The 26,931-nt window shown below is 39.8% G+C and overlaps 1 protein-coding gene across 1 annotated transcript in view; it reads left to right on the top strand.

Annotated features, from left to right (window-relative positions):
* RAPGEF5 (Rap guanine nucleotide exchange factor 5) overlaps window positions 1-26,931 on the top strand; it is a 243,076-nt gene that overhangs the window by 121,537 nt on the left and 94,608 nt on the right. Inside the window, 2 exon segments of the mRNA NM_001194158.3 lie at window positions 6,434-6,507; window positions 18,763-18,888. Coding sequence (NP_001181087.1) covers window positions 6,434-6,507; window positions 18,763-18,888 — 200 coding nt within the window.

The raw sequence follows: 26,931 nt of genomic DNA on the forward strand, positions 1-26,931 counted from the left end.
TGGGGAGCCCAGTGGACAAGAGTAATTTCACCTGGTGAAGGCAGGGACAAGGGCATTCCAGGTTAGAGACAAAGAAATGTACAAAGGAAGAGATGCACCTGGGGAGAGGGTCCAAGACCTAATGGCCTGGCCTTTGAGGGCAGGTTGAGGGCTTCAACCTGAACATTGGCCAGTGCTCAATAGAGTGGGGATCACAGGTGTCAGAGCTTTCAAACCTGCACATCCATGAGCTAAGTCCCATGGCATCAGACACTGGGGATGGGGCTGTGGAGCCTGAATTGGTATCTATCTCGCTGTGTGACTCTCATGTGCTCTAAGCAGGCATAGGCAGGATAGGGGGATGGCCTGATCAGACTTCCATTCTGGGATGGAGCTCCGGCAACTGTGTGGAGAATGGATGGAGGGAGAGACCATGCCATAGCAGCCTACATGAGGTGTGACCATGGCAGAGAGGATGAAGGGTGGAATCATTCCAGAGGTGGAAGTGGCAGGATTTAGTGTGAGATTGAGGTGAGGGCTCAGCGGAAGGAGGACCATGAAGGTGCTTGAGATGTGCAGCTTCAGTACTTGGTGGTGATCTAAACTGAATTACCCCAGAAGCAGGAAGATGCTTGTGATTTCAGACCTTCATGTCCTCATGCCATATTAAATCAATTACTATTTCTTGAGGTGCAGATTGTGCCACTACACCTATCACAGCAGCTTGTATGTAGCAGATATGTTACCGTCTGTGAAATGAAAATATTCATCATGTGACTGGAAATGTGGGCCTGGAACTCAGAGAAGCGGGCAGAAATGGAGACAGATTTGAGAATAAACTGCATTGCAGTGAAAGTTGAAACCCTAGTAACAGATAAGATCACCAAGGAAAGAGGCAAAGAGAGAGAAAAGAGAGCCTGGGGAAAGATTGCATTTTTAGAAGACTTGAGGATGATAAGTACACAGAAAAGAGAGTTTTAAGTCAACAGTCTCAAGTTCAGCTGAATAGATTGGGGTTGAGAAAAAATGCTGGAGCAGAGGTGTAGTGGTCATTGGTCCACCTTCAAAGAGAAGTTCAATGGCACTGGATGGGCCAGGTTATAATATCATATGGAGTGGCTTGATGGTGAACACTGACCCCTACTTTTCTAATTTTAACACTGAAGAAATACAGTGATGAGGCAAAAAGGTTACAATTACCATTTTTCTTCCTTTTAAAGAATGGAAGAGATTTGAGTATTTGGAAGCATTTATGATTATATATTGAAGGCAAAAATGAGTATACTCTTTAAGAATTTCTCACTGTAGGCTTGTTTCTGTGCCATCCTCCAGGGCTGAATGTGGATGGAGTGTTGTTGAAGGGCCTCCAAAAGTAAATATTGTGACCCTACTCCAGGATGGTACAAAAAAATAGCTGATTATTTAGATAATGAAGAACTGGGCTCTGCCTCCTGTGGCCTGGAAACACTATGGTGTTTTCCTAACATTTTTATGTCCACAATCTATAGAACATGTAAAAGATTCCAACCTAGTACACCTCTCATCCATACTTGTGAAAAATACTTTACTAGTTGCAATACATTTTGATCTTTATTTTTCTTTTCTTCCTATGATATTCTGTTCTATTTCATTAAAAGGGAAAAGAAACCCTGGTCAGGATCCATGTGAATGGATTTGCTGATGTGCAGTTTGACCAGCCCTGTTCTGTTCCATCCTTGACTGTAGCAGTGATGAACTGTCACCGACACCTACATTTTATATGTGAGGCCTAAGGCAGGTTACTTCACCTCACTAGTCTGTTTCCACATCTGTAAAATGGGGGATGATTTTACCTGCCCAACATTTCAGGTTGAACATCAGATAAGACGCTTCATGCAAGAGTTTTCTCTCTGTGAAAATGCTACACAGGTGAAAGATTATATTATTGCCAAAACTTTAGTTCTTGGCAGAGTACCCAATACGTTATTTGCTGATTTCTCACATTGAGGCTCGAAATGCTCCGTTTGTATCTGTAGTCATCTTTGTGGTTGGTTGGTAAGATTTTTTTAAAGAAATGGGTTGGTTGATTTTTTGTTGTTGTTGTTGAGACGGAGTCTCGCTCTGCCGCCCAGGCTGGAGTGCAGTGGCCGGATCTCAGCTCACTGCAAGCTGGTTCACGCCATTCTCCTGCCTCAGCCTCCCGAGTAGCTGGGACTATAGGCGCCCGCCACCTCGCCCGGCTAGTTTTTTGTATTTTTAAAGTAGAGACGGGGTTTCACCATGTCAGCCAGGATGGTCTCGATCTCCTGACCTCGTGATCCGCCCGTCTCGGCCTCCCAAAGTGCTGGGATTACAGGCTTGAGCCACCGCGCCCGGCCCCTTGGTTGATTTTTAAATAATGGTTCTGATGGGAGGCAGCACATGACAGTCATTGTGTTTTAATGTTTTCTTGTTAGTGGGGCTCTTACCTTTACAAAGTTGATCAGTGGAAATTAAATGAGCATCATTTAGAAGGGACGTCAGTCCCCTTCGTGTTTAAGTATTAGTAGCGTTACTGGCAGAGTTGTTTTTTGTTGTTTGTTTGTTTGTATTCTGCCACCCATCCTAGTAAGTCCTGGGGAAAGAAAACCTGTTTTGTCCCCAAGGCAACAAGAAAGCAATATCAACTTAAGCCCCACAATCCTAGGAGGCTTTCAACAGTCATTCAGCTTGAATCCCTCTTGGCTAATTTGCAGATAGATACGTTTAAACTAGGCATCCTTACCGAATCAGTGTAAATTAATCCACATACATGCTTAGTTCTCCTGTGGGCAGTAATGCTCACCAAAGCATATGCTTTAGATCTTGCACTTGTATCTTTTGTTATGGTAAGTTATTTTCAAAGGCCATTACTTGCTTTTAGACTCTGTGTGCTGAGAGATAAGGAGATAGTTTGTGTTGGCAGAGAATGAGGCTCCCAGCCTCTCTTGGTCCCAGAAGCTGTCATTCCTGTGTACGTGTTTCACTGGAGGGAACTGTCCCAGAATCAATATTTGCATAGGAAATTTTCCCCAACCAACTCTCATTCTGATCAGATAAAAGAAAAATTGAACTCAAAAATCTAAATAACTCCTTCCTCCTTTTCCCACCACATGAGCCACACCACTGGAAGGCATAAAGAGAGAAATTGTGTTTTTATTTATTTTTTGACATTAATCTATGCATTAAAGGGTCAACAGAGCTCTCCCTTTCAGGGGACCATATATATTTTATACGTGCAGCTTCATAGGATAATCATAAATCCTTGTCTTGGATAAATACACTTTTGCTCCCAAGATGCATTCTTAGAAGTGTAATTGTTCATATTTCCAAGAAAATAATGTTATTTATGCTGTCTTCTCTTTGTCTTTAGGGGGTTGAGGTTGAGTCCAGCAGAACTTTGAGAGTTTGTCCATTATGCAGATTTAGCTTGCAAAGTTAGCTTTGCCAAGTCCCTTAACTTGCTTTTGTTTCTAATTCTCACCGTGTTAGTTTCGGCATAATGCTAGGCAACTGATTTTGAGGTCTTTGAAGATGTGACAATAAATGTAGCATTTTTGGGGATAAGCTAGAAATAAATACAGGACTGACACTTTATCCTAGGTTTGTTTTTATGTTCATCTATTCCTCCTTTAGTTCTATCTATATGTATTAAGGATTATTCCTAAAACTTAAAAAGTAGTGTGAGGTCAAGTGAAGTGGCTCATAGCTGTAATTTCAGCATTTTGGGAGGCCGAGACAGGAGGATCAATTGAGCCCAAGAAGTCCAGGCTGCAGTGAGGCATGATGGTGCAACCATACTCCAGCCTGGGCAACAGAGGGAGACCCTGCCTCAAAAACAATGTGTTAACTCTCAATCTGAAATTATGATTTAGTGTCCTGCATGTTCTATGTTCTAGTATAATAAGGTAAGAATAAGAAATGCCTATACCCTAGAGCATTGTTGTTTTAAAACCAAAAACATGAATTCAGTAGGCTAAAATATTCTGAAATTTAATTTTCTTCATTTTCATTGAAATTAGAACTTTAAAGAGCAAAAATTCAAATAAAGCACAAATGAAGTGCCAAAGTATGGTTGCTTTTCATGTGAAGTTATTTCGCATTAGTATATGATCAGCTTGCCCTCCAAGAAAATTACTCTGCATTCCAGGATGAGGAAAGGCTTCTTCTATTATTTCAATTGTTAAGTAGAGTTCCTTACTTCTGTAACCTATTGCATTTTTTAAGTGGAATTTAGGATGTTATTCTATGTTTTATTTTTCCCTTTATAGTCTTACCTCTAGTTTTTCAAAGAAAACACGAATGTTTTTCTTTGTTCTTAAGTTTCCTTCTAGCTGGGTAACAGTAGCAACAGGGAACCCCCTTTGAACAGGCATGAATGGAACTTTTCTCTGAAAATTAGAAGAAAAGCGTCTACCCACTTCACCTCTTCCTACCTTGCTTTTAGATGCTCAGCTGGTCAGAGTTATCCTAGTTATCCAAAGAGTGAACAGAAGAATTTCTCTCTTTTCTTCTTTCATAAATAGTTACAAAAGAAGTAGCTTATTATATAAGTAGGCATAGTCAAGCAGTGCCGTTTTGATCACTTGGGGATACATTGTTCATGCCGGTTAGCATTTGCAGAGCCCTACTGTATGCACAGCATTATAGGTAGGCTCCGTGGTGGGCACCACACAGCAGGCATGAATGGCATACAAAAGCAAAAGGTACATGAAATGATATTTTAAAAAATACAGAGCAGAGAGCACAATATTTGAAAGTACACAGGCCGAGCGAGGCGGCTCACGCCTATAATCCTAGCACTTTGGGAGGCCGAGGTGGGCAAATCACTTGAGGTCAGGAATTTGAGACCAGCCTGGCCAACATGGTGAAACCCCGTCTCTATTAAAAATACAAAAATTAGCTGAGTATGGTAGTGCACGCCTGTAATCCCAGCTACTTGGGAGGCTGAGTGAGGCAGGAGAATCGTGAGGTGGAGATTGCAGTGAGCCAAGATTGTGCCACCACACTACAGCCTGGGCAAAAAGAGTAAAGACTTTGTCTCAAAAAAAAAAAAAAAAAAAAAGCCACAGAATAATGCAAACTGAGTCAAAAAGTACAGTGGGTGACCTCACTGTCAGCTAGGTTGGTATGCTTTGGCCTACTTTTGATGGAAAGGGCGAAAAGGATAAATGGCATGGTGGATACAAGGAATAACTAATTAGGAGTAATCCTTGATTGCTTCTCCTTCATATCCTCTTTTTTCTCCTTCCATATTCAATTCATTGGCAAGTTGTGTCCATTTTGTCTAAAAAAATACAGCTCCAGTGTTCCACGTTTTTCCTGCTCATTGCCACTTCCCTGATCTGAGTCATTGTCATCTGCAGGCAACATTATAGCAACTAATGTCTCCCTGCTTCTGCTCTTGTTTCTCTCAAGTCTGTTCTCCACAAAGAAGCAAAAAAGAACTTTTGAAAATATACATCAAATCATGCACTTCCCAATTTAAAATTCTTTTGTGGTTCCCCATGTTCTTATGCTTAGATCTGAATTTATCGTGGTCTCTACTCTCTCCAGGCTTGTTGAATGTCACATCTCCTGTTATGGACATAATAGCTACTCCATAAATATTTGTTAAAACGGAAGAACAAATTATCTAAAGAGAAAAGTAATCCAGTCATTATGCGTGGATCAGTTATGTAAAATACATTTTGGTGTTGAATGTCAGTGTGAAATTGGACATTTGGAGGAAGCTAGAGAGTTCAGAGAAGCCCTTCAGTGATGAGCAGGAGAAGTTCAGACGCCATGAGATAAGCAATACATAAGCCAAAGTCTGGCACTTGTTGTTTTTATATTTTTTGAGACTAATTATTTTAGCATTGTGCCCAAGCTGGATTGGATTAGTGAGAGGCTGGAGTCAGGGGCTTTGTGTAAGAGGTCACTGTACCAATGAAGAAAGGGCGATAAGGGCTTGGATAGGGAGATGCTGGGAAGGGAGAGAAGGATTCAGGACTCCACAGTATGGAATTTTGTGGTAACAATGCATTGAGCAACCCAGATATAAAATACTGTGCTTCCTTTATTATATGACATTTAAACTGCCAGCCAGAAAGCCACATTAAAAAATATATATGGCTGTTCTCACATGAAATGAATAGAAATCTTCATCTTATACGCCCAACTGCCCTTTTGGTAAAGCACAATACTGATACGATGATGTCTGGATGGGTTTAGGTGAAGAACAGAATTAAGATTGAATTTTCTCACTGCCATTGATTTAATGCATGTGATAATATGCATGAGAAGTACCCAGTGCTATTAGCTAACTTCACATTTGATTAACAAAAAATAATGCCATTATTTACATTTTGTGAATCTAACATTTTTTCCCGCTAAATTGCGATCTGAAAGGAAATTATCTGAAGCATTTTTTCTTTGATAATATATTTGTTTAATAGTGTTCTTTTTTTTTTTTAAGCAATTGAACAAGATGAAGAAAACAATGATAAACATGTAGCTGTAACAGAAGCCGAAAGTGTTCCAGATTCTCAGGTATGATCAATTCTGTGACAGCCCCTCATCATACCCACGTGTGCTGAGGGTGGTGAGACAGTGCAGGTGTTCAAAACTGATATAGGTTTTACCTTTTATGTTTTGTAAATAGCCACTGGGAATAAAGTGCTCAGTTTTGATATAAAGGTATTCCACACTAAGGGTCCTAAACTGGTAATTATATTTATAATTTGATTCATGGGAGAGGGTCGGATAGACACACTTCACTTCCCAGAGAAAGCAACGGAAACGAGTGAAAGGCAGACGTTCCCCTGAAGCAGGCAGTGGAGAATGAGCCAGCTGAGAGCACCGGCCTGCCAAAGGTTCTGTGCCACCTCCCAGTAGCTAAATCATGGCATGAATATGCTTTAGGTAGTATACCTCCAAATACTATTGCACCATAAAAACTTTGGACACCCTAGTGCTGCCAGCTGTTGACCTTACACAATAGTGGAGCATTTAAAAATTCCGACTCAGCCTAGTTGACTCATCTCACTTCACCTTTAAGGTTACAAATCTGTTGATTCTGGTCAGACGTATCACATTAACTTTTTCAATAAAGGTTGCCTGGACACTAATGTTTTAACAAAGTCACATTGTTTTGCTGTGGTAATATTAAACATGCAGCAGTCCTCAAGTTCATATTAAAATTATACTGAAGGCTTCCAAGCAAACCTGTGCAGGGATTCCCCAGCTCAGTGTATTTACCACTTTCTCCAAGATTTCTTAAATTCTTAAATTACTAGTGGGACAAGGGTTTCTAAATTTAAAATATTGTTATTCTTTATTTGTTCTGAACTTATTCTATGGGTAAATGTCTGTTTGAATGCAATTTTATTTCTCAAAAGGATACACAGACCTTACTGTTCAGGATTTTGTGATTTTTATTCAGCAATGGTTATGTAACTATATCTACAGGACATACAGAGGGATGAAATCATGAAACCAGTAGATTGATAATTAGATCAGGAACAGAGTCTACGTAGGTTTGAAAGTTGAATTAAGTTCACTGGGCAGCATGACATCATTATAAGTGTTATAGGCCCAGCTGGGTAGGAAGGCAGGCAGTTGTCACCTCCTCTGGTGGTATGTAAGAAAACTTGATCTGCTACCATAGTGGAAACACCAGTTTTATTGGTTTAATTCTACAGGCCCATCTATAGAAATTCCCTGGATGGAATAAGTAGTTCAAATCATGCGAGGTGAACTTAAAGAAAACTTAGAATTTTGCCATCAGATATGTACGCAGAATTAGAAATAAAAATGTATGCTTATTGGTGTGTACATATGTGTGTAATTTATATGTACAATTTATTTGATGTATATACATATAATGGCTTGAGCACCTATTTGCCAGGCCCTTCACAGTATTTCAAATTACTTCAATCTTCATTCCAGAGCATATTTTAAGCAAGTTAAGTGGATTCTGATTCCTTCTTCCCCATACATGATGAAATATGTTACCGTGGGAAATGTACCTCTAGGCTGCTGAAAACTTGGGGTCTATAGAGGGTTAAGATGGTCACTAAGCCCAGAGAGACTTGGCCTTGTTGTACACAGGCTTCCCATCTACCAGAGATCTCTCATATGTTGGCTGCTTTTTTCTTACTAAAAATACCTTTTCTGCTTAGGAAACTCCCTGTTTTAATGCTGTCACATGTGGGTGGAGTGAAGAGAGCATTTAGAGTTGGGTTGACATCCCAGCCTTTCTTCCTTAAGGGATGTTCCTTAGTGGCTGTAAACCTGGAAGATCCTGTAGGGCACCTAAGTCTTTGTCCCCATGGTGTCCCCACTATGCTAGGCAGTACCTAGCATGCATGGTTTTCATCTCTGCAAAATGGAGATATTATAAGCATCTCATGAGGTTGAAATGAAGCAACATAAAGGGCTTCCGGCAATCCTGGCACATAGGAGAGTTTCAATAAATGTTGGGCAGCATACTGTAAAGACGAGGGGCGCTGCCTCTGGGGCCACACTGCCTGGGTTCTTTTCCTGACTCTGGCACGGTAACCTTGGGGGAGTAACAGGCGCGGTGGCTCACACCTGTAATCCCAGCACTTTGGGAGGCCAAGGCGGATGGATCATGAAGTCAGGAGTTTGAGACTAGCCTGTACAACATGATGAAACCCTGTCTCTACTAAAAAAAAAAAAAAAAAAAAAAAATTACCTGGGCATGGTAGCAGGCACCTATAATCCCAGTTACTAGGGAGACTGAAGCAGGAGAATCATTTGAATCCGGGAGGCGGAGGTTTCAGTGAGCCGAAATTGTGCCATTGCCCTCCAGCCTGGGTGACAGGGCGAGACTCCATCTCAAAAAAAAAACCAAAAAACAAAAAAACCTTGGGCGAGTTAACTTTCTTGTGCTCCTATCCTCCTTTTCTGTAATAATACTGGGAGCAGTATTATTACACTTAATAATAACATTTGGGCAGCACTTCGTATATATTAGACCCTCTAAGGCTCTTTGTTTTTATTAATGTATTTATACCTCACAGCAAACCCTCCAGGATAGGTAGTTTAATTACCACCACTTTATAGATGTGCCAGTAAGGGATGGGGTCAGGTCTCAAACCAGGGCAGTCTGGTTCTGATGTCCTTTGCTTTAAACAGCTGTGCAAACTGCCTTTCTAACCTCTGTAAAATGGAAATAATTGTTAGATTGTGCTGAAGATTGAACGACTACATGTGAAGCAGTTAGAACAGCGCCTGACACACAGTAAGCACCCAACAAAGTCAGCCTCTGTCAGTTATTGTCACTCGGACCAACTATCTCATTGCTTTTTGGTTGGAAGTTCTTGTACCTTTGGTTGGAATATTTAAAGTATCTAACTGGGCCAAGTTGCAGCATTACTCTCTGCCAGATGGTATCTTCACAGACACAAAATATTCTAGTCCCTTCACTCTATTATAGGATAAAAGGATTTAAGAATCTTTGTCAAAATGTACTGAAAATTTGCCTGGTTCTAGCTTTTAAGAATTCTAGTGAGATCTTTAATTAGTTATTAATTGATTGATGATTGATTGAGACAAGGTCTCACTCTGTCACCCAGGCTGGAGTGCAGTGGCATGATCACGGCTCACTGCAGCCTCAACCTCCTGGGCTCAAGTGATCCTCCCACCTCAGCCTCTTGAGTAGCTGGAACGACAGGTGCACACCACTACATCTGGCTAATTTTTTGTATTTTTTGTAAAGACAGGGTTTTGCTATGTTGCCCAGGCTGACCTCAAACTCCTGGGCTCAAGCAGTCTGCCCACCTCAGCCTCCCAAGGTACTGAGATTACAGACGTCAGCCACCACACTTGGCCTTGTGTTGAACTTTGGAAATTCTTGCTTTGTTCCATTAGCCATTGACCACTGGATTCAGTGACTGTTTTCATTGTCTCCTATCCTCCATTTGAATCAATCATTCTATTATTAAGTGATAATTAATTATACAAATTAACTGCTAAATATTTGGTAACTAATTTATCAGTAGACTATAACTTTTAAAAATATGTATACTAAAGAACTTATTTAAGACTGTCAAAGAAAATTTATTATCCTGTTAAATCTTTTATGTTTGATATTATTTGAGTTTGCTTATTCTCTTTTTTAACTTTTTAATTATTTTTTAAACTTTGCTACCCTGCTTACCAGTGTGGTTAAGAATGTATACACAAGTCTGAGCTGTAATTTCTCTTAGGTCAAAATAAGAGAAAATATTGGTGGCCTCCCTACTTGAGTCTGAACGTTAAAGGAATCAAGTATGTGAAAGGAATGAACCCCTTACTTTATCAATTATCTAAATTTATAATACTATATATTATATAAATTTATAACGCTATATTTTGATTTTAATCAGAAGGGATAATTTTCTAAATATGAAAGATTAAGAAAGTACTTGAGGGGAAGAACAGCATAAATTTCACGTTAGTGTGGTTTCTGTCTTATTCCTGGCTCTCAGCATGCTCTGGCAGGATGCAGCATTACACAGTATTTCTATAGGATGGGTCTGTCCATTCTATACAAAGGTGATGTTTTAACACAAGGAATTCCACAAAGGAGTAGGGCCAGAGAAACTGAATGTCCATTGCCTTGCCTGGACAGTGAAGGGCTAGGAATTATGAAATGATTTCTAAATCTCCATCATGCCCCAGCATGGTGTTTGAGGCCCATACCAGTGACTCCCTAGGGATTCCTCACCTGCCTTGACCATCACACTTTCAGTTAGGTACATTTCTCACTGTGGATGCTTCGTAGTTCTTTTCCCAATTCTCAAGGGGCATATTCTTCTATCCGTAACAGGGAGAGCTTTCTCATAGTCTAACTTTTTTCTCTGAAGAAATTTGAGAAAATGAATATTTGTAGCCCTAAAATTACTATTTTTTGACTATGAACTGTCTTCTGAATTTTCCTGGAAAAGAATTCTTAATATTTTCTGTTTTGCAAATAAGGTGCATATGGCCGAGCACGGTGGCTCACGCCTGTAATCCCAGCACTTTGGGAGGCAGAGGCAGGTGGATCGCAAGGTCAGGAGATCGAGACCATCCTGGCAAACACTGTGAAACCCCGTCTCTACTAAAAATACAAAAAAATTAGCCAGGCATGGTGGTGGGCGCCTGGAGTCCCAGCTACTCGGGAGGCTGAGGCAGGAGGATGGCATGAACCTGGGAGATGGAGCTTGCAATGAGTGGAGATTGCGCCACTACATTCCAGCCTGGGCGACAGAGTGAGACTCCATCTCAAAAAAAAAAAAAAGAAAAAGAAAAGAAATAAAGAAAATAAGATGAATACAATAGAATAATATATCACCTAAGCTCATCAGTGTTTTATTCTGTCATTTATATTTCTGTTTAAAATGCAAAAAAATTATATGAACTTCTAGGCTTAATTTTTAATGAAATTAAGATATTATGTAGTAATCAATAAGAATTTATCTGAACACCCTGAATTTGAACTGAATAGCATTCTATTATTGCAGAAGTGCTTTCATGAAAGGTGGACTCTTTCTTTCTGGTTTCCCTGACCTTGATAAGCAATTTTTGCACGATGTTTTACCCAGGTGTTTTAGAAAAAGTGGTTGTTAAAGTTAAGATAATGCAGAGAATGTTTTAATATAAAGAACTGTGCTTTTGTCCCAGTAAGACGCTCATTTATCATCCATGTGACTTTTCCCACGGGAATCTTGTCCACGCTTCATTCTGCCATTGAGGGGATGGACCCAACATTTTTATGACTTCATTTATAAAGGAAACAGGCTTTTCATTTACATTCGTAACATTTCTCTTCTCAAAGACTGAAAATCCTATGAATAGCTTTAATTATACATTATGGAGACTTTTTTCAAAACAGACCTTGAAATAAAGCTCTTAAATAACTCTTCTGACAGTTATACATTAATCTTTTATTTTTTTTCTGGCTTAGCAGTGTTAGGTAAATTGTTTATAATTAATTTTACATAGAGAAATTCAATAGACCAGGGATGTGAAAGTTTAGATCAAGGACCGTTAGTTATCTTGCTTCTCCTGCCATAACAAAGCTCCCACAATATATTAATAAATTCATGGATTTCTTGAATTAAATCACTAAATTATAGAGCTCTGAAAGGGACCCTGAGGAACATCTAGTTTGGCATGATGCTTCCACATAGCACTGCCTTATAAATCATCTGGGATACGTGGGCTTAAAGTCTTCCGGTGAATGAAGAAGCATTCATAACCTCCTTGAAAGTCTTTTTTGATAGTTGTTATGTAAGGAATGCTATAGAATTGATTACCTTGTGAAACTGCATCTAGAAGTTATTTGGAAACCAGAAAATCAAAACAGCAATATTCTTAATTATAAGATGTGGAATTAAAGAAATAAGTTAGTCTGAAGCCCATTTTAAAAAGTAAGAGCATTTTGCCTTTAAAGTACATATTTGCTTCGTGGGCCCAAGTATCTGGTTGTATGAAAATGTTTCCTCCTGAAAGGAAAGTTCATTTTATTTACATATTATTACTATTTTTAGAGAGAGACAGAGTCTCACTCTTTTGCCCAGGCTGGAGTGCATTGGTGTGATCATAGCTCACTGCAGCCTCTAACTCCTGGGCTCAAGCAATCCTCCCGCTTTGGCCTCCCAAAACACAGGGATTATAAGCATGTGCCACTGCACTTGGCTGAGAGAAAAGTTTATATTTAGGATTCTAATCATATGTGAAAAATGTTTAGAGTTCCTTGAAAAATCATGTTCATACAGAAATCCAAAAAATAGTGAAGACCTCTTAAATTTCCTCTATTTAATTTCAGCCTTTTATTGATGATGCTGTAATCAGCTGATTTAAAAAAACAAAACAAAACACTGTACTTGGGACCTACAGCTAGAAGGATAGACTTTGTCTCCAGATTGAGTCTGTGGGAGCTTAACTGAGTTGCTTTGGAGCCAGTGCTGGTGAAAGGAGGGAACAGGCTCCCCGTGGTGATGAGTTAGTTATAGCTGTTCAGTACTCTCAACTGTGTCCCACCACTGCCTGGGTCTCCATTCACCACATGCTGTCTTTCGTATGGGAGGGCCATACTGGGGAGCAGAGCAAGATCAGGGCTAAATCCATCACACCACTGATTAAATCACAGAACAGGTTTCCAGGTTGGCATTTTGGAGGGTCGTTAGCATCCTCCCTCCACCGCCAGGGCAGTATAGTAAATACTGTGCAGGTGAAATGGAAGGAGAGAGAAGAAATCCTCGCTGGCTGATGTACATGAATTTTTTAGATAATAGTAACGTATTTAAGTGTCAAAACATTTAAAGAATGTTTATTTGTAAGTAGAAATTGCCCCAATTTCCCTGCCTTCATAGTTATTTTATAATACCATTGAAACTTTTTTACCCTCCTTAGTGTAGATTAAAAGAGCATCGTAATGATAGGCCCATATATTTACCATTGTCTCAGATTATGGACTGCATTAAAATCCTGACAAACAGAAATCTGCCCTAAGGAGGATGGCTAGGAGCATAAAAGGATCTAAAAATAAAATCAAGTGGGCCTTTAGTAGTGCTTGGCAGTCTTTATTCTACTTCCCTTGCCCAGTTTCCCCTTCTCTTAGGCCAGGAGTTGACAAACCACAGCCTACTGCTTGTTTTTATAAATAAAATGTCATTGGAGTGTAGCTGTGCTCATTCATTTATGTATTATCTCTTGGAGAATTGGGCAGTTGCAACAGAGACCCCATGACCTACAAAGCCTAGAATATTTACTGTCTGGTCCTTTACACAATGGTTTCCCAGTGCTTGTAACCTAAATGACTATTAACGTGCCTTCTTTTCTTATGCCTCCAGCAGCATCTCCCCACAATTTCTTTTTTTCAGATAATAACTTGCTTCTTATTTTTCTGGGAAATAAAAGCCTTCAGAAAGGAATTTCTGCATGTCCCTACCACCAGATATGCCAGCGTACCTGCATATTTACCCCTGTATTTCACTGTCTCTCCTGTTTCACTGGATGAAATATTTATATTCATATTTCTTTCTGAGAGTAGATCTTTATCTTCTCTTTCCTACTCAAGAACCTTACTCTTGAAAATGCCCCCTTCTCCCTCCTGCATCATCAAATTTTGCTCTCTACTGGAATTCTAATAAAGGTAAACATCCCGGAATAGCCCTCATGTTAAAGCAAATAAGCAAGCGAAACTCTCTTCAAGGACGGTTTTCAGCTAGTGCCTCATTTCTTGTCACAAATCTCTTTGGAAGAATTGTGTCCTATTTACTGTTGAACCCATGCTAATAAAGCTTTTGTCGCTATCAGTTCAAACAGAAATTGCTCCACTCAAAGTTACCAATTACTTTTGTCAAATTCAGCATCGGTTATTTTGGGCCCATCTTGTTTGACGTTTCAGCAACATTTGATAGAGTTTTTCATTCCTTCCTCCTTGAAACAGCTTCACTACTCTCCAGATTCTCTTCTTGGAGCCACTCCTCCTCAGTCTCCTTTTCTGATTGATTACTCCTCATCTTCCCAGTATCGAAACACTAGACTCCTGGATTTATACCATTCCTGGATTTACACCATTCCATTGGTAAAACCAGAGGAATACCATCTGTACTCCGATGACTCTGGAATTCGTATCTTCAGCCTGGACTTCCCCTGAACCTCCAGACTTCCAACCCAGCAATTCCACTTGGATGTCAAATAGCCATTTTCCTTCCCAGACCAACCCCTGCATCCCCCATGACAACTCCATCCTTCCAGTTACTCCGGCCAAATATTTTGGAGACTCCCAAACAGCAAAATCTGCTGGCTCTACCTTTGAAATATCTCCAGTGGTTAGAACCACATGTACCATCTTCACCACTAGCACAAGTTCCAAGCCATGTCTTATGTGAAAACCAGGCTCCTAACTGGTCTTTTAGCATCAACTAGTTCCCCCAGTCCAACCGAGGACACACAATGATCCTGCTACAATGTCAATCATATTTTGCCAATTCTCTGTTCAAAACCTTCCAAAGTTCTGTCTTATTCAGAAAAAGAATCCAAACTCCTTATACAGCCTATAAGGAAATTGTGTGTTGGGCTCCTGCATTACCTCTCGACCAGTGCCACCAGTCTACTGCTTACAGCTCTCTTCTAGCCCTGCTGCTGTCTCTGCCTATCCTTGAGCGTGCCAACACACTTGAGCATTAGGTCCCTTGTACTTGCTGTTCCTCTGCCCGAAACACACTTCCTTCTGGATATGCACATCACCTCTTCCTCATTTCCTTTAGGTTACCATTCAGATGTCATTTTACTAGAAAACCCTTCCTTGACATTTTTATCTTAATAATGCCTTCAATTATTTCTCTGTCCCCTTACCCTACTTCATTGTTTTTTCTGTCATATATTACCACGTGATATTTCCTATTGGTATGTTACATTATGAATGTATGCTCCATGATGTAAGGAACTTTATTTTTGTTTTTGTTTTGAGACAGACTCTTGCTCTGTCGTCCAGTGCAGTGGTGTGATCTTGGCTCACTGCAACCTCTACCTCTGGGTTCAAGCAATTCTCCTGCCTCAGCCCCCCTAGTAGCTGGGATTACAGGTGCACACCACCAAGCCTGCCTAATTTTTTGAATTTTTAGTAGAGATGGGGTTTCACCATGTTGGCCAGGCTGTTCTCGAACTCCTGACCTCAGGTGATCCACCCTCCTCAGCCTCCCAAAGTGCTGGGATCACAGGCATGAGCCACCATGCCCAGCCAGAACTTTGTTTTTTTGTGTGTGTTCACTACCATATTCTCAGACTTATAGTAGGTTCTGGCTCAAATAAATCCTTTACTCTGTTGAGTGAATGAATGAATAAAATAATTTAGGGAACTAGGGATATTGTGTTAGTCTGCTCTCTTGCTGCTAATAAAGACATACCTGAGATTGGGTAATTTATAAAGGAAAGAGGTTTAATTGACTCATAGTTCAGCATGGCTGGGGAGGCCTTACAATCATGGCAAAAGGCGAAGGAAGATCAAAGGCATGTCTTACATGGTGGCAGGCAAGAGAGCTTGTGCAGGGGAGATCCCCTTCATAAAACCATCAGACCTCATGGGACTTACTCACTACCACGAGAACAGCACTGGAAAATCCTGCCCCTATGATTAAATTACCTGTTCCTGGTTCCTCCCACAGCATGTGGGGATTATGGGAACTACAATTCAAGATGATATTTGGGAGGGGGACACTGCCAAACCACATCAGATATATATCTGGAGAATATTAAAATGAGAATATTATAAATGTTTGTTATCGGGAGAACCCACTCCCGATGTTGAACGTGAGTTCTTTTCTATTTCCTAAGTGTCTTGGCTGGGTTGAGAAATAAAGGGAAAGACCACAAGAGAGAGAGATTTAAAGCTGGGTGTCCACTGGAGACATGACATGTCGGCAGGATCCTTGATGTTCCCCGAGCTGTAAAACCAGCAAATTGTTATTAGTGATTTTCAAAAGGGGAGGGAGGGCACGAATAGGGTGTGGGTCACAGAGATCACACACTTTGCAAGGTGATAAAATATCACAAAGCAAATGGAGGCAGGGTGAGATCACAGGACCACTGGATGAGGTGAAATTAAAATTGCTAATGAAGTTTCGGGGCATGCATTTTCATTGATAACATCTTATCAGGAAATAGGGTTTGAGAGCAGATAACCTGTCTGACCACAATTTATTAGGTGGGAATTTTCCTCATCCCAATAAGCCTGGGAGCACTATGGGAGACCAGGGCTGATTTCATCCCTTCGGCTTCAACCATAAAAGACAAGACACCTTAAAAAGGGGCCATCTATAAACCTACCTTCAAGGCGCATTGTCTTTCTCCGGGATGTTCATTGCTGAGAAAAAGAATTCAGCGATATTTCTCCTATTTGCTTATGAAAGAGGAGAAATATAGCTCTGTTCTGTCTGGCTCACCAGCGGCCAGTTCGGTTACCTCTCTTGTTCCCTGAACATCCCTGTTATCCTGTTCTTTTTTTTTTTTTTTCACGATGCCCAGATTTCATGTTGTTCAAACACCAGTGCTCTGCAAACAATTTGTGCAGTTGATACAATCACAGGGTCCTGAGGGGACATTCATCCTCCTCAGTTTACAAAGAAGATGATGGGATTAAGAGATTAAAGTAAAGACAGGCATAGGAAATCACAAGGATATTCATTGGGGAAGTGATAGGTGTCCATGAAATCTTCACAATTTATGTTCAGAGATTACAGTAAAGACAGGTGTAAGAAATTATAAAAGTATTAATTTGGGGAACTAATAGATGTCCATGAAATCTTCACAATTTATGTTCTTCTGCCGCGGCTTCAGTCGGTCCCTCTGTTCGGGGTCCCTGACTTCCCGCAATAGTTTGTATTTAAATATTTGAAAGATTGTCACATTGTATAAAGAATAGGCCTAGTTTCCATTGCTTTAAAAGGCAAAACTAGTCCTCACGGATTGAAGTTAAATGGTTTCAGTTTTGTCTAGTGTGATAAGAAGAAGGGACTTTCCAACAATCCTGGCTATCCAACAGAGTACAGACTGTCTTAAGATAAACTTAGGTCCCTGTCCAAGGAAACTTTAGAAAGGAACTGAAAAGCCACTTGTGAGGATGTTGTAAAAATCTCTGACTTTGGTGGAGGAATTCCAGTTGCTGTCCTCTAGGAGTCTGTGATGTGGGCCACTTCAGAAATTTTTTGTTTATTTCCTTCCTAGTTGGACAAACTGCTAGTTAAAGAGATACCATAGCCCCTGGGAATAAAGAGTTAGTCATTGCTTTGCAGGGATGGTTCCATTTCTCTGCTGCCCACTCAACAACATGCGTATCTTTAGCACAAACCATTAAGATCATGAAGTTTGGATTCTTCGCCGGCCCCTTTGCTGTATTTGGTCATGTTATGGAGTATATTCAAATCCTGTAGGTTATGTTGAGGAAAACGGATTCCATAGTTTTGACTGCTCCTGCCAAGTATAACTTTGGATTTCTTTATTAGATCATGTCTTGGTATGTCAGTATGAACCATTTTGGAAAGAATTTGAGCAGAAACACTTCATAATTAGTGTGTTAGAATGAACTTTTTTCTTTTTCCTATTTCAAAGTCTTAGATTCACCTCCCTCCTCCTATTATTATTTAGGCACTTTGACCTAATGTAAAATATGATGTTTTATGGATCATTTCCAAACCCCAAGGAAGGAAATTTCGAGCTTTCTTTTTCCAATCCCTTATTTTTAGCAAAATATTTCACCATCTTTTATGCACTATTAGTGGTATTTTACTGATGCCCCATAGTAATTTTCCAATTGTGAAAAAATTTATCTTGTGATCTTCTTGTTAAGGGTTTATTTACATATGGGATAATTTGTTGTGAGGCTAAAGAATTGGGGTGTTGTATACTGTTATTTTTAGGGCTCTGTATCACTTCTCCCTTTCACCAGTGTGGTTCCTGGCTAACTTTCCCATGAGTTTTTAACCTCTTGCTAGGCTTTGCTTATGTAACAGGAAACAGGCTGTCAGGAACAAACAAACAGGAGCCTATCAGGCGCACACTTAGTAGCAAATGATTCAGTTTGCTCTTAAAGTAGAGTGATATGCAGACTCAACTTTAAGTCTTTTGGCATGGTGCTCCTAGATTATTATAATGTAACTTCAGTTTTTGAAAGGCAAAATATTTTCCCAAGACCATGATTTAATCCAGGCAGTGGAAAAGATGAGCTTATCATAAGGTGAACTTTGCGGTGGTGTCATGTCCTGGGACTGTGGTTTTAAGTATATCTTCGCTTTTTCTCCAACTCTTAAGGCAGGGGTGATGTGCAAGCTTCAAGAAAGAGATGAAATCGGACGAATTGAACTAGTTCAGAAGCTGGCAAGAGAAAACTATCAGTTTTTGCAGACGGACAAAAAAGAACAGGAGAAGTCTGAACACGTAAGCCTTTTGCCTCTTGGGGATGCAGGTTTGAAGGGGTGGAAAATGTTTCTGCCTGATTGCATGTTTGAACGAAAGACTATTTAATTTTAAATTCTTTAGGTTTTGGGGTTTTTTTCCCCCCAAGAGCATCCTCCTTAGTAAAAATGACGGCGCTCATAGTTCTAAGCAAGTGGCTTATGACACTGGATTTATAAGAGACTCTTCTCATAAGTAAATTATGTAGAAATATGAGAATGCATTTAAGCAAATATGAATCCTTATCTGTTTATGATCCTGCTTGGGTGGCTTTCAAGTTTGATTTTGGAAGTTTTGCCTTATCGTATAGTTTGTAGAATATGAATTTTGAAAAAACATTTCAACATATTTTTATGTTTAGTACAGAGGTGGATCTAGTTGCCAAATGAATGTGTCCTAAGTCACTAGAAATAGATAAAAACACAAAAACAGATTATAGATGCTCTCACCAAGTGGGAGGGTCAGAAGGGAGTTTTCCCAGTATCTTATGAAGGCTTGTGTTCCAACAAGAGTTATATTGTTTGAATACAGTTAAAACTGGAGGAAAGGGACGTTCCGCTTGGTCTTCCTGAAAGCAGTTATTCAGATTGAGCCTTAGAACTGAGAATGCTGCCGTCATGCTGAGAAGACAATGGGACCACTTTCTTGTGCCACACATTGTTATCTGTTGACTTGGTTGTTGTTGGTTGTAAGACTTCACTCTCAGTGCTGCACTATCCAGGATTGCTCATGAAGGGGAACATTCCTCTGTGCTTATACGTGTGTCATTCTCTGACTTTTATTTTTCCTTGAGATTTTATTTCAGCCCTTTCCAGGGGGGAAAACATTGCTTCATGCTTCTGCTCCAAGTCTATTAATACAAATGGCAGGGTTTTACTGAGAAGGAGAGGAGGTAAGATGCTCAAGGCTGGCTGGCTGCTTAATTTAATAACACAGCACTTCTCTAACAGTGAGACGTCGAATTGTAAGAGTTGGTGTCTCAAGAAAGAGAATAATTAGGCAGTTTCAAAGCCTTGTGATTGAACTGTTTCAGAGGTGACTATTGACTTTAAGTGTGGATGTAGGTCTCAGGCAACCTTCACTTTGCTTGGAACTATTGAAAAATTTAGCACCTTTTTCAAGTTGTTAAAAGCACCCTGAAGTTTGACTGTATCATAGACTGACTCCTAACCTCTGCTGTGTCCTTAGGATATTTGAATATCCTAGTGTGCAGCTTAAATTTTTCAAAAAATTTCCTTTTGATTCATTTTAATTAGATGAGCAACAGTTTTCATATGCCATATTTTATTGATTTCAAGATGCACATTTTCCCCGCAGTAGTCTTAACAATCGATGATATGAAAACATGTCATAGTTTAATTGTAAGCATTTCTCTTTCCTTATAGTTCTTAAAATGAATGCTGTATCTTACAACTGATTGCAAATTAGGTGCAGTAAACCAGTAACAACTTCAGGTATGGTAAGATCTTTCAAAAATCAAAGAGTAGAACAGTAGGGTACCACTTCACCAAAGTTAGAAATCATAAGCTTTAGGCTTATGATTAAGGCTTATGACAAAACAACTTTGCACTTATTAAAAAGATACCTGTGTGTTGTCTTTGTTGTATATTTAGTTCAGTCCAGAATATCATAATTAGTCACAGCCAATGAGATTATAATACTCTTCAAATCTGTAACTATAGAAATCTACACTTGGGGCTGATAATTGTGAAGGCTTTTAACATGAGGCAGAAATTTAGTGATTGAAGATTTGCAGCTTTGCTATGGTTATATGCTCTGTAACCTTTAAACCTTCACTTCATTTGTAAAATAGAACACTAACATTTTTTACTTCTTGCGTGACTGTTATATAATGGGTGCATTAACAACTCTGAAATGTTTTTGTTTCTGAGACGAAAGATGCTATGTAATATTGGAATTACAACTTTTTCTATATAGATGTTCCTGTGAAACTTAAAATAAGGAAAGGAATATTAGGGATCTTTCTTTCTAGTGATAAATATAAACGAAGCCATTCTGTCATCTCCCTTCTGCAGGATGACACCAGTGGAATCTCTCAACTCTCCAAACTGATATTGATGTAGCACTCCTCTAAATGAATTTATTAGGAATAAAAACCACCTGCTAATTCACTTCAATCTTATGTCTGGGGCATTTGATGTGCCTGTACCTTTGCTTACCCCTTAAGCTCACAGTGTTCATGAAGGTGGTGCAGCGTTTTCATTTTTCCTGTGCTCGCTTTCTTTACAATTGCAGTCGTCTGCTCTTCATAGAAACTCAGTTCCGACACACAGCATGGACAGAGGAAACTGCAGTTTACTTAACGTAAACCTAGGTCTGCAGTTTCCTCTTCTTGTTATAACAATAATGACCAAACCCTGAAGTTACATACAGATTTCCTTTCTTTTATGATTTTAAAATGCTTCATCGACCTCATTCACCATTCCTGGGCCAAAGCTAGTTAAGTAGACCGTGATAAAATTTGAGTTAGAATCCAAGTTACCTATTGAGTCATCTTTTTGACTAACCTTCATTACTTTTCCAGTTCTAGAATGCCACATAGATGCCAAAGAGAGAGCTAATTTGCAGCACTACTGCGTGGGGAAAGACATAAATTTGATAGAATAAAGCCTTTGTTGCTGGTACATCTTGTTACAAATTGAAGGGGATTACAGCTTTCTCAGTAGGCATTTCTAATATTTTCTTAACTGCTAAATGCTGTGATTATAAACGCATGCCATTAGAGAAATGCTTCACTCTGTGCTTTTGCCAAGGTGTTTCTGAAATTTAAAAAGTTAAATGTATAATTATCGCAGGCTTCTCAGGAAGCACTCTATTTTTCTATTTTCTATTAACTAGCTGTAGGCACAATTAGCAAGCACTCATTCCTATGTGTTGAAAATTATTGTGCAAGGACTTTCAGAAGGGGAAAGAAATTGGCTGTGTCTTCTAAACATTATGATAGTAGAGTTAACATTGAGCTGTTGGTTCTTTAAAGAAATTATCTCTTGTGCAGGCATTGTATTTCCTAGCCTTAATTCTGTGACTGTGCCAATAGAGGAAGGGACACATGTTATCAGATGGGGACTTTTGAGCTTGACCCTGAAGAATGACTAATGGTCATAGAAGAAGGCAGGGGACAGCATTTCAGGCAGAGGGACCCATGGGAAGACACATAACTGCAGTCCTGGTGATTCCTAGGGAATGGAGAGGGGTGGGCTGGGAGTCAGCCTAAAATTCCATTATGAAAGACTGGTAAGCTACCCTAACGAGCTTAAACTTGCCTTTTGGCAAAGGAAAGCCATCAAATAAGGGAAGTGGCATGATCAGATGTGGCCTTTGTAAGATCTCTCTGGCATTGCTTTAGAGGAATAATTGAGTGAAGAAGAGGGAAATGTTGGAAAGAACCTTTAGAAAGCTACTGTAGTGAGTCAGGTAAGAGGTGCTAGCCTGAACTGGGGCAGTGACCATAAGAACTGAGGAGGGAGTAAATGTGGAAAGTCATTTACACAGTAATATTGACAGAATTCAGTTACTGGTAATGGGGGATGTGCATGCTGTTTTATAGTAAGCAATTTTGAAGGATTCTTTGGTATAGTGGCAGACATAAGAATGTTCTGTTTCTTACCCCCTTTGCCAAAAAGCTACATACGCCATTTACCTTGCTTTGTTTGCCTACAGTTTGCTTCAGGTGGCTGAGATGTTCGTATCGTCTCACTGACAGATTGTTAGGTGGGGTTCTGGCAAACACTATGGGGACAACACAAACTTTTCATTCCAGAACCCTTTGAAAATACCTTAAACAGAGAGAATCTCTGGTAGCTCCCAAATAAACTGACATATTTGGCCAGAGCTTTGGCATTTGCTGCAGTATGTGTGCCTTCCTGAGAATTAACTGGGATTTTAGGGTTGCTCTCCTGATCTGTGTAGTCTGAGTTGGTGTTACTATACTTCTCTTCTAGAATACTCTCTGTCATCCATTCATTCGCTAACTTTTGTTTAAGCCGATGTCGTAGAGGAGCCAGACTAACTACGGTAGCTCCTGCCCTCAGGAAGTATAGTCTAGTTGTGGAGAAAAAATATCCACACAAATGACTGAGATACAAGGAAGCAGTGAAGAGAATCCCAAGAGAGATACATAGGAGTCTGAAGAAGAATTTACACCTGAGGAAGCAGGATTCTTACATAGGGCAGAAGTAGAGTTTGACCTGGACCTTAAATTAGGTTTTGGGTTGGATTTAAAGAATCCACATTGAAGAAAAGTATTCCTAGTGGAAAGACTAGCATTAGAAAATGCACAGAGATACCAAAATATTAGATGCTTTTTGGAACTCTGAAACGATTTCATGTTGCCGGAATACCAAGAGTTGGGGGTGTGGGAGGGGAGGCAGGAGAAGGAAGATTTCATGAGAAATGAGATTGGGACCAGACTGTGGAGGATTTTGAGGGCTGAGAAGTTTTACTTCATTCTAAAAATAATGAGGACTGACTGAGCATTTGGTTTTCTAACTTTTCCTGAGGAAGATGGTTGAGGCAGGGCCTTCATGAGGTAAATTATATTATTTCGGTCTGACTGAATAGTGACTGAATAGTGAGGGAGCTGAAGAGTGATTAAGCAGACTTGGGCCCAGAGTGAATTCAAGTCTGATTGCCTCTGGAGGGTGTCTTCCTTCAGCCTTCATCACTGGAGTGAGGACTGATAGGTGGCCCAGAAACCAACGTAACCGGAACCACAGCAGTCCTGCGAAAGAGGGTATGCACTCAGAGGGCAGCCCTGGAGGACAGAGACAGAAAGAATACGTAGGGAGGGATGGGGGTTGGGGGGCAGGGATGCAGAAAAAGAAAAGGTGCTTGCCCAGTTGTTACTTAGATTTGAAAAGCTTATAAACTCTTCACTGTTTATTTTCAGCAAAATAGTTACATCAAAGTATGTGTCTAGATGGACGTGGGTCCTATTTTCAGGACTATAGCTGCACTGTTTACCAGAAAACTGAGCCTATATTTTTCCTGAAATGTAGTTTATGCTTTGTAGTGTATTAAATTGTAGATTAGAAATACCGACAATAGCTCCTAAACTGACTTCCTGACTTCCAACTGTAGAAATGAGCAGTATCTGTAAAATGTATGTGAAAACCTTGTTCAGCAATACTTTCCCTAGGGATCCTGTCTGTATCCCTCCCTTGCCCCACCCCATTTTCTTCTGTTCCTTTGTTAAGTCTGGGGACCCACCCTACTTCCTTCCCCCTTTCTAATTCACTCATGAAATATGGATGGGTGGGAAGGGGATTTTGCACACTCTGAAACTGCATCTTGGCACAGTCTGCTGCCAGGGTAGGGTCTCTATCACTCAGCCTCAACCGGAATTTCCTTTTCCCTGTTTCCTGCAGCCTCATCCTGGAATTCTGCCTACGTCAAAGGGTTCCTTGTTTAAGGATTACGAGGGGAGAAGTGGTTTGGAGTATTCTGGCTGCTGTCATGCTTATTTTACATATTAAAAGTTGGTCTCTACCTTTTTCCAACTTTCATTTTGTCTGTATTTTTTTAAGCAGTTAAATATAAGGTGAAAATCTTCTTTTTACACTATATGAAATACTAAAAGGAAAAGAGGTTTTATCACTGTTTTCAAACTTATAATTATACATCTAGGTGAGTAAAGTTTCAAGGAATCCCCAGCATTATTTGAAGTTTATCAGTATTTAGTTTAACCAAGAAACTACTTATTAAAGAGAAGTAGACCTTTTAACGCTATTGTAATAGAATTGAAAGTCAGAACTGGGGTATAATAGGCAATTCATAATACATTAAGTTGCCTGATTATAAACTGAGAAATCACCTCATTGAAACCAGTTTATTTTTCTTAATAACAAAATCCTGACTTTGGGTTGGTATTAAAGTATCTTTCCATTGGAATTAGGCTTCCTGGAGTGAGTTATTATAGTCCATTTTTAATAGGGAATAATATGGCCACAGAGTAACAAAAAAGTAGAAGTAGTTAGTTCTTGCCTCCAAGAAGTTTACAGTCTAGGTGGGGAAAGAATTTCTACATGGAAAACAGTTAACCATTCAAGACAGCATTTAATGAAGTGTCTAAATAAGACATTTAGAGGAAAGTAAAATCTGGCAAACACATTTCACAACTGCAGCAAACCATGCTCTTCTCATTTACTTAGGAACAAGGTTTACAAGTTTGGTTCACTCTGTGTGCTCTTTAAATTCTAGCTTTTCCTCCAGAAAAATAGCAGTTAACTGCCAGTGGAAGTCAGTGGTGTGCTCCTGCTGTCTGGTGGAGCCATCTGCTCATTAGCTGTATTTTTAGGTTCTCACAAGAAGCCCACTGCAAGTCCTAACATTTAAAAAAAATTAGTTTGAGCATTTTTGGAGAGGAATTTGTCATTATGCTATTTTTTCAAAGTGCTCAAGTTTATTTTAAAAGGCCCAATTAAGAACATTGATACTGGCTCAGTTCGTTTGATTTATCAAACTCATGTTATCAAAGGGTCTTTTTATTCTCTGCTGTACAGATGCTACTCCTAGCTTTGTTAGGTTCTAATTCTCGTAAAATTAAAATAGCCGTATCATCTGCAATATGGTTGAAAAATCACTAAAGTGAAGTATTGAAAAACAGGTTGTTTGTCATTGTTTTTTTGCCCTCACCCTCTTCCCCCAGTGGTATATCTCACTCCAGACCCCAGGTGACCTTATATTCTTTTCTTCTCTACCCCCAAGAAGGCCTGATCTGCATTAACATAACAGTGTTACTACCATGTAGACTGGTGTCTGATCAGGCAACACTAGAAACTTTTGCCAGGCTGGTGTTATTTGGGTTTATAATGAATGCTTTAAGACAAAAAGTTTAGGGAAAGGATGCACAGACAGATGGAGAGTTGTTCATGATAACTGTGTACTGCCGAGGTTTAGAAAAATAAGAAGAGATATCAAGAAGTAAAGACACATAGGTAGCAACTTACAGTGTGGCTTGGTTCCCAAAGGACTGCCCTACTACATCTCTGACCTCATGAGCTGATGCTCTGCGAGAAACTCAGAGACTGAATTCACAGTTTACCTGTGTGGTCAGCATCCAAGTGCTGTGGAAGCGTTTAACGGGGACCTTGGCTAGTCTAGGGAGTCATGCATGTTTCCCTGAGAGAAAAACAGAATCTGAAGGGTCAGGAGAGCTATGAAAAGTGAGGAGGGATTGGTATTCCAGGCAGAGGAAAGAACACATGTAATAACACGAGGGCCTGATGTGGAGAAGAGAGCAGCTTTAGAAGCAGAACCAACCAGCTGGAACCTAAGTGTGGACTGTGGATGGGAGAGGTAGGGCCAGGTGAAGAAGGCACAGGAGCTGGAGGATGCAGGACCTGTGGGTTTATCCAAACATTGTGTGCTAAGAGCAATAGCAAGCTCGTGTGTAGCATTTAAGCAAGAGGGAAAAATGATCAGATTTAAATTTTTAACATTCCTCCATTGCAATGTGGGAACAGATTTGAAGGAGGAGAATGGGTCACACTCACTCCTTCAAAGTTTCTGGTCCCCCTTTCTTCACAGTCCTGTCAATTTCATATTAAGTAATAACCAGCATACATACAAGGGATTTGCTGTGGGCAGCTCAAGTCAGGGGACTTCAGTTCCAGTGAAGAGAGAATGTCCAGTGATAGTTCACTTCTAATTTATTACCTTTTCCCTAAAATATACTGTTATATCACCATTTTTCTTTTAAAAGTTGGCTTGGAGTCAGTCCTGTTTTTGTAGAAATGAATTTTGTGCATGCACATAATGTGAATATTTTTTGTTAATAAACACCATACAGGCAGATATGTTCACTTTAAATACAACTTACTGTGCTGTGTATTTGCCTCATATTGATTCAGCCAAAGTTTGATGATTTCTGAGTCATTCATATACTTTGGTTGCTAAAGACGAGGAAAAGGAATTTATAAAAGATCTCCATGTAGGATGCAAAGAACCTTTTTTTCCTTTTGCAGTGGGAAGTGGGTGGAAAGGAAAAATTCCATCTGGCATCCA

The sequence above is a fragment of the Macaca mulatta genome, chromosome 3 (genome assembly GCF_049350105.2).
Source record: "Macaca mulatta isolate MMU2019108-1 chromosome 3, T2T-MMU8v2.0, whole genome shotgun sequence".
Classification (NCBI taxonomy): Eukaryota; Metazoa; Chordata; class Mammalia; order Primates; family Cercopithecidae; genus Macaca; species Macaca mulatta.